Source organism: Microcaecilia unicolor, chromosome 4 (genome assembly GCF_901765095.1).
Source record: "Microcaecilia unicolor chromosome 4, aMicUni1.1, whole genome shotgun sequence".
Taxonomy (NCBI): domain Eukaryota; kingdom Metazoa; phylum Chordata; class Amphibia; order Gymnophiona; family Siphonopidae; genus Microcaecilia; species Microcaecilia unicolor.
In genome coordinates, this window is record NC_044034.1 from 156378688 (window position 1) to 156392962 (window position 14275).

At 44.3% G+C, this 14275-nt stretch overlaps 1 protein-coding gene across 7 annotated transcripts in view; it reads left to right on the forward strand.

Annotated features, from left to right (window-relative positions):
* The window catches only part of C4H11orf74 (chromosome 4 C11orf74 homolog), a 66912-nt gene extending 54001 nt beyond the window's left edge, over positions 1-12911 (forward strand). For all 7 annotated transcript variants that reach the window (XM_030199464.1, XM_030199469.1, XM_030199470.1 and 4 more), the window contains 2 exons: positions 3034-3161; positions 12683-12911. In XM_030199464.1, coding sequence (XP_030055324.1) covers positions 3034-3161; positions 12683-12844 — 290 coding nt within the window. In that variant the 3' untranslated portion in view covers positions 12845-12911. The remainder of the gene's footprint in view (positions 1-3033; positions 3162-12682) is intronic.
* Positions 12912-14275: the final 1364 nt, after the last annotated feature.

Genomic DNA, 14275 nt, shown 5'->3' on the forward strand with positions numbered 1-14275 from the left:
TCCAAAAAACAGTGGAAAAATTACAGAATCAGTTAGTCTAGAGAAATATTTTTCCATACATCAGAAGGCCACAGTTAAAGGTCACCCTATATTCTAAAGTGGAGAAAAGGGACCTCAGTGATTGAAAGCAAAGTATATATACATGGGCTCCTCCCAAAATGGGGATAACCCTTATATCACATTACTGATTCTTAAAAAAAAAACTCTACAAACTATTTCAATAATCTGAGTCCAATAATCTAAATCCTAATTCAATAGTACAGTATTTGCCACAGTACTTGATAAAGAAGGCTCAGTATCAAAAACCAGCTCAGATACTTTCCAAGAAAGAGTTAATGTCCACATATCTAGAAGAGGTAATCCAATCCATCATCTTCTCGATGCTGCCAGAGTTCACTGCTGAGGACTAGTGTAATCTGTGAGTTGTTTTACATGCACAGCGACATTTTCAAGAAAAGACAAAGAGTGGGAACAGAGTCAGGATCTTCAAAACAGACCTGGATGTAAAGGATGACTCAACACGGTACCATCTTTCAGCACACAGGGTGCCTTCTTCAGGAGTCTTGGTATAATGTCAAAAATTCTTGATCCTCAATATGTGAACTTTAAGGAGTGGTGGTCTTTAAAAAGAACTTTGGGGGTTATGATAAATGCTGCCGTGTCTGAACGCCGCTATAAAGCTCGTTAGCAAAGTCCCGACAAGATTTCCTTGTTTCACCGATAGCAGCTTCTTCAGGGGACTGTGTGAACCCACAGCTGAACAACAGTTTTCAAAATGGTGGCTTTTTTTTACTGTCCACAGACTAAGCTTACTGGTAGCCTGTTTTCTCTCCAACACATTAAGAATGCAGTTTTCTAACAACTTATCTAGGTTGGAAACCCAAGTAGGTGTCTGTTTTGAGGCTTTGTATAGGTGCTTATGTGTCTTTATAAATAGCTTCACAAAAGGTGTGAGAATGTACATACTTTTGTGATTCCACCTGCGCTCCATGCAAACACACCTACCCTTATGTTGAGTACAAGTTCTTCTTTTTACTGCATATACTGCATATACTTTTAAATTTAAAATATACCTTTTACATGCATACAACAGTGTCTGTATACAAAGAATCCATTATAAAGGCTCCCTTAGTGTTGCTGAGCCCTGGAGCAGTGTGTGATTGGGGGGGGGGGGGGGGGGGCACCCATACAAAGACATTCCAGATTGTTTCAGGTGTCATTTTGGAGACTACTGATTTTCAGGGATTACAAAAATGTGCACAGAATTTCACAAACTTAGCCCTTAGGGAGCAAAAGAGGGGACATTCGGCATTGTCCGAGGTTGCAAAGAGGTGGTGGACAACCTGGTTGTCGAGGGACCATTGGTGTGTCATTGGAATGAAACTAGCATATGTCAGCATTTATAGTGGAGATGTGAAGAGTAGGGATGTGCACAGGTTAAAAAAAATAGATGTGGTTCATTTTTGTTTTTTCCTGATTTCTGAATGGTTTTATTTTTGGTTCATTTTGCACATTTGCTTTAATAGCAATTTCTAAACGAGTGCTATTTGGTTTTAATGACTTAACACATGTTATTTCATTGGCTAATGTGCATGAAATCAACTTAGTACGAACTAAAATTTGTAATGCCCGCCAACGAATGCACATCCAATAGGGGAGGATCTGTTTGAATAATTCTACCACAGGGCACCGATTATATGGTCTGGTTTTTGGGCCTACTTCATGGCTATTCTGTAAAGAAAAGTGGTATGCATTTTCTTTACAGAGCTCTAGTGCAAATGGTAGAGCGCAAACATAATTATAGGCTCAACCTCTTACCTCAATCTTGTAGCTGTTGTAAATGCTCCAGCCTAGATAAATGCATATAAATTATAGGATTTTATAATTGACATATACCCATGTGCTGTGCCTGTATTTCTCCATTATAGGTTTTCTATAACTGGTCATTTACACATGTAAGTGGCCACTTAGTAATACTTTCTTAGCAGCACAGATTATTGGTGTAGGAAATCTAAGGAAAACTGTTGTCCTGATACTCTCATCAGGGCAGGAAGTGTGCATTTGCACCCTGAAAGGAAGGCTCCTTCTTACTCTTTCAGTTTTCAGTCACTCCCTCTTTCACAGCTTGCAGCTTGTTACAAGTGCTGGAGATGATGCATCTTTTGGATGTTTGGCTTTCTTCCTGTATTTCTTGTATTGTTATAATACATCATGTTTTTTCTGAAATTCCCTTTGTTTGCATTTTTTTTTTTATAAATGACAATCTTGGGTAAGTGCAGGGTTGTTTGTTGGTTGAGATTTGGAAGGGAAGTCTCTTCCGAGACTGAAACCTTTGGTGCCACTGTGTGCCAGGAAGGATCACCCCTGCGCCAGCACTGACTTCTTCACCTGTAAAGCTGCAATGTCTGCTCCATGACCTGTTCGTACCCTGCTAGTCCTAAAGCAGGGATGCGCAACCTTAGTCCTTGAGGGCCGCAACCCAGTCGAGTTTTCAGGATTTTCCCAATAAATGTAAACTGTTTGCATACAATGGAGGCGATGCATGCAAAACATCTCATGCATATTTATTGAGGAAATCCTAAAAAAAACCCGATTGGGTTGTGGCCCTCACGGACTAACATAGGCCACCTCTGCCATAGAAGATAAGTCTGAAATTTAGTCCTGCTGTGCCACAGTGCTGTGGTCTTACTGTGGAGCCAAGTCACCCTCTCTTCACGGGGAATAATGTAAAATGATAATATTAAAACATGTTACAAGTAATTTCTAGCTGTATCTGTGATGATAATCTTTCAGATTATTCAGTAGTTTCTGTTTTTACATGGACACAATAACATACGCATTGAAAGTATATCCCAAAAATGAACTATTTTAGCCTTGCTGTGCAGGGGGTCCACATGACTGGCTGGTTCTAAATTGAATGACAGGTGCTTGGAATATTGTTGAGAATGGCCGTACTGGCAGAATGTGTCGGTAACACTGCCCACAGTCCTTGTGGTATGGGAATGTAAGTCAGAGAAACTTTGTCTTGCACAGGAACGGAGTCACTTCCTGGAGAGGTAGAGGAAGAAGAGACATACTACCATCCATCCTTTACCCAGTGCACCCAGCTGCAGATCAGAACTGGGCACCTTTGTAACTCACAGAGCAGCACCGCAATAGAGGTAGGAGTTCAGGTTGACTTTACACATACACTGCATTATTTTCAAATATCCATAGGAGATTTGATAGACTTGCTTTCAACTTAAATTATTTCTTTCATGAAGGAGGAGACTGAATTGATGACATCGCACTGATGCCTGTGCCTAGCAGTATTGTCCTGCTTGGGTCTGGTTGCTGTTTTTCAGTAGAAGAGGAAGTGTGTTTTCGCACAATGCAGGGTTAACTTGGGAAAATTCTTTACCCCAGGAATTTGTGAAGGCACATAACAGAATTGTTCTTTGCAAAAGGATTAAGACAATGTTATGGCAGATAGGTCAGGTGCAGGTTACTTAGGGTAACACTTAATAATGATGCCCCAGGTTCAATACATTCCTTAACTAGATCTTCTGGGGACTGAAAGTCTCTGTGAAGGTCCGCCAAGGCGGAGGAACGTTAAGATCCCACGACGAAACAACAGAAATGCACAAGGAGTAAGAAATAGTTCAGGTGATCCAGAAACAAATGAGGAGACTTCAATCACTAGTAGAAAGTTTATTGGTGAAGACTCGACACAGTACCATGTCCATGACAGCTCACTTTACACAGAAGTGACAAATTTTCCATCAAAGGTCTTTTTTCAAGACCATATTTTACCATCTTCTTGTATCAACATTAATTGACCATCTGATGATTTTACATTTATGAAAGACTCCTGAGACAGACCAGTGGCCGAATCATGGTACTGTGTCGAGTCTTCACCAATAAACTTTCTACTAGTGATTGAAGTCTCCTCTTTTGTTTCTGGATCACCTGATCTATTTCCCACTCCTTGTGCATTTCAACTGAAACTCTCTGACAGTAGAGGGAGAGCTCTGTACTTTCCTGGTGCAATATTCAAGGTCACATATACAGTCAGCATCGGTGTGGCTTCATAATTAAAAAAGAATTGCTAGGTTGTAGAGCAAAACGTTTGCATTGAGGTAAGAATATATTGTAACCAGGTCACCCTTCCAGGTGAGAGCCGGGGTCGACCCTGCTTAGCTTGGTTAGCTTTTCCCCAGTACGAGCTGCAACCACCGCCTTGCTGCACTGCTTCTAGCCTAGTTTAACTGCTGCCCAGCTGACCTGCGCCCAGGATCAGCTCACAACTGGGACACACAAACTTCAGCAGTCTTATAGTTCTTGAAAACCACAGGTCTTTATTCTCTCAGCATCTTTTAATACAGCTTTAATCTTCAAGCAGTTTCTTCCTCAAGAATGCAAGAGTCAGTTCAGTCTTTCCACATTCAGCTTATTAACACAGTCCAATCTTAACTCAGAATATCACCCCCCAGCAAACCTTTGTCTTGCTCCCAATTGTAGCCTTCCCTCATCAGCACTATCTTCTACCCTTAGATAGTTATAGTACATAAGTACATAAGTACATAAGTAGTGCCATACTGGGAAAGACCAAAGGTCCATCTAGCCCAGCATCCTGTCACCGACAGTGGCCAATCCAGGTCAAGGGCACCTGGCACGCTCCCCAAACGTAAAAACATTCCAGACAAGTTATACCTAAAAATGCGGAATTTTTCCAAGTCCATTTAATAGCGGTCTATGGACTTGTCCTTTAGGAATCTATCTAACCCCTTTTTAAACTCCGTCAAGCTTCTTCCACCAGTGGCTTCCCCACTGGATTATTTTATCCTCTCCAAGTATGCACAGCTTGGGCCACACTCCCGCCACCAAAGCCTTTACCTTTCCTGAGGAAGTTTGAGCAAACCTTCCAACCTCCATGCACTCCTCCTTACCTTCTCCTTCTACCTCTGCTTTATTCCACTCCATCTCCTCCTCCTCCCCAAGCTCCACCAGCTGTTCCCCATCTCCAGGATCAGACCTCATCTCCCAATCAGTCATTCCACCCTCCCCCTCCTGAGAGTTCAGCTGACCCTGCACTGGCTTCTGGGGAGTGTAGTTCTTTTCCTGCATTACAGCTTTCCCTGGCAGTTTGATCCCTAGAGGGCGCCCTGCTCTCCTAGCTGGGCTGAATGACCGGGGATGATGCCGGCTGAAAGAACCACTATCCCCTCTCCCTTGTACCCGCCCTCCAGAGTGCTCACAATATCAACACAAGTTTTGCCATACTGGGACAGACTGAAGGACCATCAAGCCCAGCATCCTGTTTCCAACAGTAGCCAATCCAGGTTGCAAGTACCTGGCAAGATCCCAAAACAGTACATTTTATGCTGCTTATCCTAGAAATAAGCAGTGGGTTTTCCCCAAGTCCATTTTAATAATGGCTTATGGACTTTTCTTTTAGGAAGATATCCAAACTTTTTTTTGAAGCCCCACTAAGCTAACTGCTTTTACCACATTCTGTGGCAACAAAGTCCAGAGTTTAATTACACGTTGAGTGAAGAAATATTTTCTCCAATTTGTTTTAAATTTACTACTTTGCAGCTTCATTGCGTGCCTCCCTAGTCCTAGTATTTTTTGAAAGAGTAAACAATCGATTCACATCTACCCATTCCACTCCATTCATTATTTTATAGACCTCTATCATATCTCCCCTCAGCCATCTTTTCTCCAGGCTGAAGAGCCCTAACCGCTTTAGCCTTTCCTCATAGGGAAATTGTTCCATCCCCTTTATTATTTTCGTTGCCCTTCTCTGTACCTTTCCTAATTCCACTGTATCTTTCTTGAGATGCGATGATCAGAATTATGCACAGTATTCTTGGTGCACCATGGAGCAATATTGTAAAAATTGCAGGATACCTTTATATAAATAAAATGCCCATTTAAAGTTGTGCTGGCATATTCAGCATTCACTCTGAAACACATAGGGCTAAATGTTCAGCCGGCGGCTGTCACACACTTTATCCTCGGATGTTCAGTGCCAGGCTCCTGCCCGGATAAACTGCTTTGAATGTCGGAAGGTTAAATTCAGACCTCAGTGTGTACTATTGTTTCTTTTTAATCTCCAGCTGGGCTATGTAATGTGCTTTTACTGGGGTTGTGGCTTTAGTATTTAAAGAAGAGAGAAACATGTTCTCACCCAGGTCCTTTGCTGAAAAGACAGTTTTGCCAGCTGCCACACGTTTTTATATTCACCACTGGAACTTTCTTGTGGATAAGTCTTGGAGTGGAGATGCAGCTTAATGCTTAGAGCAGTAGGCTAAAAGCCATGGAGGCCAGGGTTCAAATCCTCCTTATTCTCCCATAATCTTTGGCAAGTCACTTAACCCTTCATTGCCTTAGGTACAAACGTTGGCTGCAATTTTATATATTGGAGCCTCAGTTTAAATGCCACAAAAGCCATATGCTAAGGGGAGGGGGATTCTGTAAATGATGCTGGCAAACATCAGTGCTAAGCCTGTTCTATTAAGGATGCACACCCTTTGAGAATAGTGATTAGCGCTAGAGAGCTGCACAGGAATGTAGATTGCAGGAATCCTGGGAACCCGTGGGATTCCAGCAGGTATGGAAGAAGTTACAGTTGGCTTCCCACGGGGATGAAGGAAGTTGCCTTGGGATTTCCATGGAAGTGTAGTCAAAATCTCTGGTGACTCCATAATGAGGCTTAGAATGCACTGAAAGAGGCATTTGGGAGCACCAGAATGAGGCTTGGAATGCCCAGAGGCAGCTAGAACACCAGACTGAGGCTTGCAACACTCATTGGTTGAATAGTAAATGCCATCCAAACAACCATGGGTTGGGAGGAAACAGAGGACTGCAAGCAAGTAAATAATAGCATTGACTTCTGTGAGTATGGGTGGGGATGGAATGGATCATAGCAGGTATGGGTGGAGATGGGTTAGATTCCATTGGGTATGGACGGGGATGGTTGAAATTTCTGTCCCCGTGCAACTTCCTAGTTTAAGTGCTGGTTCCTGCACCCGACTTTGGGTGCCAGATTTACGCCAGCTGAAACCTGGTATAAATCGCAGTGCCCAAGTTGGACGCAGAGACCCATTATTCTATAACACTGCGCACAACTTTTTGGAATGCTCATGACTAGCCCATCTCCCTCCCCTAGCCACACCCCATTTTATGTTGCACTCTCTGGGATTTAGGTGTTCGGCGTTACAGAATAACATGCAGCCAGATGGGCGCGCAAATCTTAATTGGTGCCAATTAACATCAATAATAGTTTGTTAGCATCCAATTTTTGATGGTTAATTTAATGTTGACATTTATAGTCCGCTTAACCTTTAAGTTCAAGGCGGAGTGCAGACCGGTTGAAAACTATATTATACAGTGGAACATTTTAATATATTCGTACATAGAAAAAATACGTGTATAATTAACATAAAGGCGATTAAGAAACAAATGTGTGAGCTTTCAAACAGAGTAAAAGCAACTGAGAAGGCAAGAGTGATCAAAAGGGTTAAGAGTTTGTGTTCATGATTGTATAGGACTTTAGTAGAGCAATGAATCAAAGAGTAGGGCAAGGATGGCACCTCCAAACACCAGGAGGAAGACACAGAAGATAGTAGTCAATAATGCTTATTAGAAATACACCAAAAGGACTCAACACAGCAGCCATGTTTCGGCATCTAATTGCCTGCCTCATGAGTCTGACAAATCAGATGTTTCAAGTTCAAGTAGACTTCAGTTTGGCTGAACAAAACGCAAAGCAAATATCTTCTTTAACAACAATCTTTAATTGACTGTTCTATTACAGTTGTAGGGCATGTTGTTCCTTCACCTCTTGTGGATGCTTTCCTTTACTCATATAGGACTTTAAACATTTAAGTGACTCCTACGATTGTAGGATGAGGGTATTAGTGCCAGTAGTTTGACAGTTGTATTACTTAACAGCTCGTGAGCCAACTAAGTTCCATATATGGAATCCGAAGGTTAGCACCAATTCTGCAATGCCATCTTGATGCCAAGATTCCATTATGGAATACTAACATAAGTCGACATTGGAGCGCCCGTGTTCAGGTGTACCCTTTTTCACCATGTTAATAGAAGGCGTAAGTTGGCATGCCTGAGTGCGCCAAGTGATGAGCATAGTTTATAGTATTCTATAAACCACGTATGTAACTGGGAGACACGCCCATGGCTCGCCCATGCTCCGCCTACACGTACACCCCTTGCAGTTAGGTGCTGTGGCACAAAGGAGCTCCTTTATAAAATGGCACCTGCCAATTAATAGTGCTTTTGATGCGCATAGCTAGGTCTACCTCTAGGTACCAGCTTGTAGAATTGCCGTCTTAGATTGTAAGTCCTCCAGGACAGGGAAGTACCTCCTGTACCTGAATATAACTTTGTGTCGCGTTCCGTGCCCCTACCTGCTCTCCCGCTGCGGGGAGCGGGAGCCAGCGGCCTCCGCGGCACGAGAAGACGGCCAGGGGGGTCCCGCGTAGGGGCCGGCGCTGCCGCGGGACTGGCGGGTCAGGCCGGGACCGGCGGCTGGCGACGGCAAATGCCGGCCTCTTGGGGGAAGGAGGTCGGGACGAGGTTCGCGCCGCCCAAGATGGCGGCGCTGGTACGCGAGAGCCGACGTCTTCTTTGCTCCAGAGCCGGGGGGGCTCTGGAGCTCCGCCTACCTAGCACCGGATTGGAGGACCAGGGCGATGACTCCGCCTGGAGATCGGGCAGAGCCAATCCTAGGGGCTCTGCCGACTCCCAGGGCCGGATTGGTGGGTTTCTTCCCCAAGGCGGGGTGGCGCGATATTTAAACACAGAACCTAGCTGACATCCTTGCTTCAGGTTCTGTTCCCGAAGCCTGCGCAGCGGTTCCGTGTTGCATCTTCCTGGACCTGCCCAGAGACTGCTTGAACCGTCTATTATCCAGAGACTGTGTTTATACTTGACCACGGATTGCTAGCCGTTATCCAGAGACTGTGTTACTTGACCACAGATTGCTAGCCGCCTGCCTAGAGAGCTGTCCTGCGCCGACGGCTGTTTACTGCTTGCCCGCTACTCCCGACTCTAGTCAGGTCAGGCGTCTACCCCGCGGTTCCAGCAGTCCTGCTGACCGCCTGCAGCTGAGGGCTCAACCTCTGGTGAACGGCGGTCACCGCGGGTGAAGATTGGGGTTGCACGGCTGTCCTCTGAGGTCTTTTGGGCCTTGCGGGACCTAAGGGCTCACTGACATTGAAGACAAGACACTTTGCTTGAGCTACTACTGAAAAGGTATGAAGTAATCCAAGCCCTCTTTCCCCTTAATGATCATTCTCCGATGTGCCATTGAATCTTGGGTATTTACCCCAGAATTGTCCAGCTTATACTGAGTTTTCTTTATTGTTCTACTTATGTCCTTGTCAGAAGAACCAAGATGAGGGATTTGTTTTCACTGGGCAGTAATCGAGATGGTTATGCCTTAACCTTACCAAGAAAAATGGAGCCCACGTGGGTTAAGAAGCTGGTAGAAACCCTTGTTCTCGTAGCGATTTTAAGCAGTTCCAAGGTGTTTAAATCTTTTTTAAAAGGCTAGTTAAGCTCCTTGTCTGTACTGTGGGCCATGGAGGAAACTGAATTCCATCAAGTTAAAAACCAGAAAGATATGTCCAGGATCCAGATGGCATAGATATACCATCTGAAGGCTAAAACATGTTAATAAATCAAACAACACTTGACGCTGTAGCTTATCTGTGATGTGAAGCCTTCCCCATTCCATCTCCTCCAGGGAAAAGAATGGAGCCGTGTTTTTTTGCATTTAGTGTTGTGAATCAGGGAAGAGCCGCTTAGACTTGCATGAGTTGTAGTAGATGAATTGTTACAGAGGACACCGAAGAAAGGTTTCTAAATTGTGCACGCACATTTATGGCATCTCAGCCTGCCTGGTAAATATCCCAGCACATCCTGAAAGTGAAGCCCGCGCTGGTTATTAATAGACTTTTTCCTGCGTCTTAAATTAGGGCATTTTATATACAACATTGATTTGCAAACAGCCTGCGGTTAAATGCTCCTCTTATTAATACCAGCGTTTAGTACGTTGGTTGCTTTTTAAATTTTTCCTGAGGTCGACCGTGTGGAGCTATGAATGCAAATGATCTCCTCCAGCGTTGCTTTTGCCAAATAAATCACAGGGGTAATTTTACGAAAAGGAGAATACCGTAATAAAGTACTCTTCCCAGAAAGCCTTCTGCAATTACCAAGTTGTTAAATTAGATGCAGGATCTAAGATCAGCATCTTTTTTTTAAAGCTCCTAAGTTATCAAAACATAATTACCAATGAAAAAATGAAGCTGCTCACCTGCACAGAAAAGGCCCAGATGCTCAATACTCCAGCACTGTCCCAAATAGCACAGTAAAAATACCACCGGAACAGCCCAGAAGAACAGTGCCCTAATGCTTAAAGCTAATGACATGCAAATATAGCGTGCTCATAGTGTTGAGCATTAGGGAATTCGGCAGGATTGTGCTTGGTGTGTGCGCAGAAGAGTTCCGTGGTAAGCTCAGCTCCTGTGCGCATGCGCATGCGCCTGCTAAAACCCAAACATGAAGCACACAGGCTTTAAGCGTTTTAATTTTTTTTTTAGCTTGAACGCTTATATTTAGATGCAGGAAACAGATGCCAATGTGTGCTTTCACTTGGGCAGTGGCGTACCTACTCTCGTTGCCACCTGGGTGGAGCATTCCCTCCTCTGAGCAAGGGGGTGCGCTGAGCACTCGCCCAACTGCCGGCTCTACCGGTCCCCCGCCCCCTCTGACATCAACTTCCTGATGCCAGCAGCCATTCGAGTGCTCAGGGCACCCCCTTGCTGTCTGTACCGCACCTTGAATATTGTGTTCAATTCTGGTTGCTGCATCTCAAAAAAGATATTGTGGAATTAGAAAAGATGCAGAGAAAGGCGACGAAAATGATAAAGGGGATGGGACGACTTCCCTATGAGGAAAGGCTAAAGCGGCTAGGGCTCTTAAGCTTGGAGAAAAGGCGGCTGAGGGGAGATATGATAGAGGTTTATAAAATAACAAGTGGAGTTGAACGGGTAGATGTGAAGCGTCTGTTTACGCTTTCCAAAAATACTAGGACTAGGGGGTATGCGATGAAGCTACAATGTAGTAAATTTAAAACGAATCGGAGAAGATTTTTCTTCACTCAACATTTAATTAAACTCTGGAATTCATTTCCGGAGAATGTGGTAAAGGCGGTTAACTTGGTGGAGTTTAAAAAAGGATTAGATGGCTTCCTAAAGGAAAAGTCCATAGACCATTATTAAATGGACTTGGGGAAAATCCACTATTTCTGGTATAAAGCAGTATAGAATGTTTGTACTTTTTTGGATCTTGCCAGGTATTTGTGACCTGGATTGGCCACTGTTGGAAACAGGATGCTGGGCTTGATGGACCTTTGGTCTTTCCCGGTATGGCAATACTTATGTACTTATGTACCCAGGGTGGACTGTCCCCTCCGCCTTCCCTTAGTACTCTAGAGCGCTCGGATCGACTTTCTCATGACCTGCGCTTAAGGGCTTGCACAGGCTCTTCCTTCTGCTTCCAAAAGCAATCAAAATTGGCAGATTTTGCAGAAAGATTCATGAGAGAAGCATGAGAATTATGAAAAATTCTCTCTTCCTACAGCCTAACGACCTGGCATTATTTTTTGCAGCGGTAAGGCAACTTTGTTTCGGGTGCTCTTTTCTGAGCATTGGAGAAGAATACAAAATGCCCTCATTAACATGAGCTTGACTACATTAGCATTCTGCTTGCATTGTTTGTCTGTGCGCTCATTTGTTCCCGCGCTCTGGACCTCTGAACATTCTGCGCAAGTAAATGCAAGCAGTAATGGCTTCTAGCACCCATGTTTACTTTTGATCATCGTGGCTTCAGTCTAGTAGGTTTGTAGGCTTAATTTTTCATATAAATTTAGTGAGGGCGAAAGGGGCAAGGCTGACAGCTCAAGCAATCGAGGTTCTCCATTCATCAATAAAGAGAGGTGTCAGGCTAGCGGTGAGGCTGTTTCACATGTGAACAATAGATGGAATCAAAGGTCACCCAGTGGGATTAACAGGTAGCAACTAGCCTGTATTGCTGACTGAGACAGTTCTAGTCAACTACAGTAAATCATATTTTTCAAATTAAGCTGGATGGTCCCTAAGGCCTAAGGGTTGATGGTGTGACTAGCTATTTGAATGCATAGGAATTCTAACTGAGAGGTGCTGATTCAGGCATTGATTCCACTTACATTCTTGGGGTCAGAGCACGGATCTTTCTTTTAACCTGTGCATAATTGACTTCAGTTTCACAGTTCAGCCCCCCCCCCCCCCCCCCCCTCCAAATGTGAAGAGCTCAGGATTTAAATCTGCAGCTTATTAAACTTGAGCTATGGAGCTGCTTTTTCAGCTGAGAGAGTAGAACACCCCTTTCTGCTTGAGTCTGGTTGTCAGTTTTCTCTCTCTTTGACCTCACTCCATTTTAAATACATTTCACTAAAATGTGAGTGAGTCTGTTTTCGAGGGCCCATCTGGAAATGTCAGGAAAATAACCCAAAACATGCTTGTTTAGACCTTTGTGTTGGAATTATTTTTATTTATAGTGCAATAAAGTGTTCAGAATTTTCTGTTTCTCGACTTCTGTTAACATGATTTAACATGATTTGTTCCTCCCTTAGCTGCCTGGTGATGATGTTCTGCCTTTTTCACTGGATGAAGAATTTGATTATGACAATGTGGAACTAACCCCCAAGTTTTCTGAAACTGAAGTGAAGGTTATGATAGAAGCATCGAGGCAGCAGCTTCTGAGGACAGTGGATTTCAAGCCAGAAGAGTCATGAAAGTAGCTCATGTGATTTTTTTTTTGTGCTCTACTAAAATTTTAATAAAGAAAAGGATATACAGCTAGTTGTTGTTTAATTTCAGACAGAACCACATTTAGAGAGAATATTCACAAGCTAATGAAATTCTACATACACATTTACTGCTGATGAAGCATTATGTATCACAAAGTAATTCTTCACTTAAAAATGTACAAATATTAGGATTTATAGTCTATTATGCCTACAAAGATGTCACAAATTAATCCTGTTAGCATGAGCTTCTCTTTCTGATTAGATGATAAATAGTTTTCTCTGATTGATTTGCCCTTACTGTTTTGCATTTGTATCTGGAATATTCTATTACTCAATCGAATATTTCCTATTTGTTAATAAAATCAGTTGCACAAGGGTTGGAGTCAAGATGGCAAGCTGATTTCTGAGTTACTTCTACCCCCCTGTCTAAAGCTTTTACCTAATATTGGGGCCCTTTTACCAAGCTGTGGTAAAAAGGGCCCTGCAGTAGTGGCGACGGCTGTTTTTGCTATTCACCAGGGCCCTTTTTACCTCAGTGAGTAAAAAGCCCAAAAAAACACCTGGTCATGCAGTAAGCATGCACTTAAACGTATGGCCATGTTGGGAGGGGGAGCACTTACCGCCACCCATTGAGGTAGATGTAAGAGCTCCCATGCTACCCTGGCGGTAGCATTTAGCGTTTGCAGTAGGGGCATAGCCATGGGGGGCCACGGGGGCCTGGGCCCCTGCAAATTTCATCCGGGCCCCTGGTTTGACTGGCGGGGGTCCCCAACCTCCGCCAGCTAAAGCCTTTTTGGCGCCGGTCTCCGGCGCAGCCACGTTCGCTGCCCTCCTCTTCTTTTTTCTTGCTCCTCCTGGGCACGCTGACGCTTCTTTACGTGAAACTGAGAAGGAGCGTCAGCGTGCACAGGAGGAGCAGGAAGAAAGTAGAGCAGGGCAGTGAATGCGGCTGCGCCGGAGGCCGGCTCTGAAGAAGGCTTCGGCTGGCGGGGGGTTGGGGACCCCCGCCAGCAAAGGTATTTGTTTTTGTGGGGGGAGCGACAAGGAGGTGAGGCGGTGGGGGGGGGGGGGGGGGCGTCAGGACAGGACTCAAAATGTGCACCCAACCTTGGGCTCTGGCCCCCTCCCACTGTGAGGTTGACCTACACCCCTGGTTGCTGATTCCATTAGCATGAGCTAAGCTTTAATAAGAAGGCCTCATTGTTTCCTATGGCTCTAAAGTGATGTGGTAAGGTGTGTACTTACCCCTCGGCTGCTTCTTCAACAGTTGGATCTTAGGGTACAATCGATAATTATGCTCAGAAGCTTCTCGGGAAAAGCATGGGTAGTACTCTTGCTACACCTCTTGGAAGTGGAGAGCTGGAGTTGTCTGAGGGCAGGGTTTCCCTCAGCCCATGTGAAAGCTCTACCCCCCAC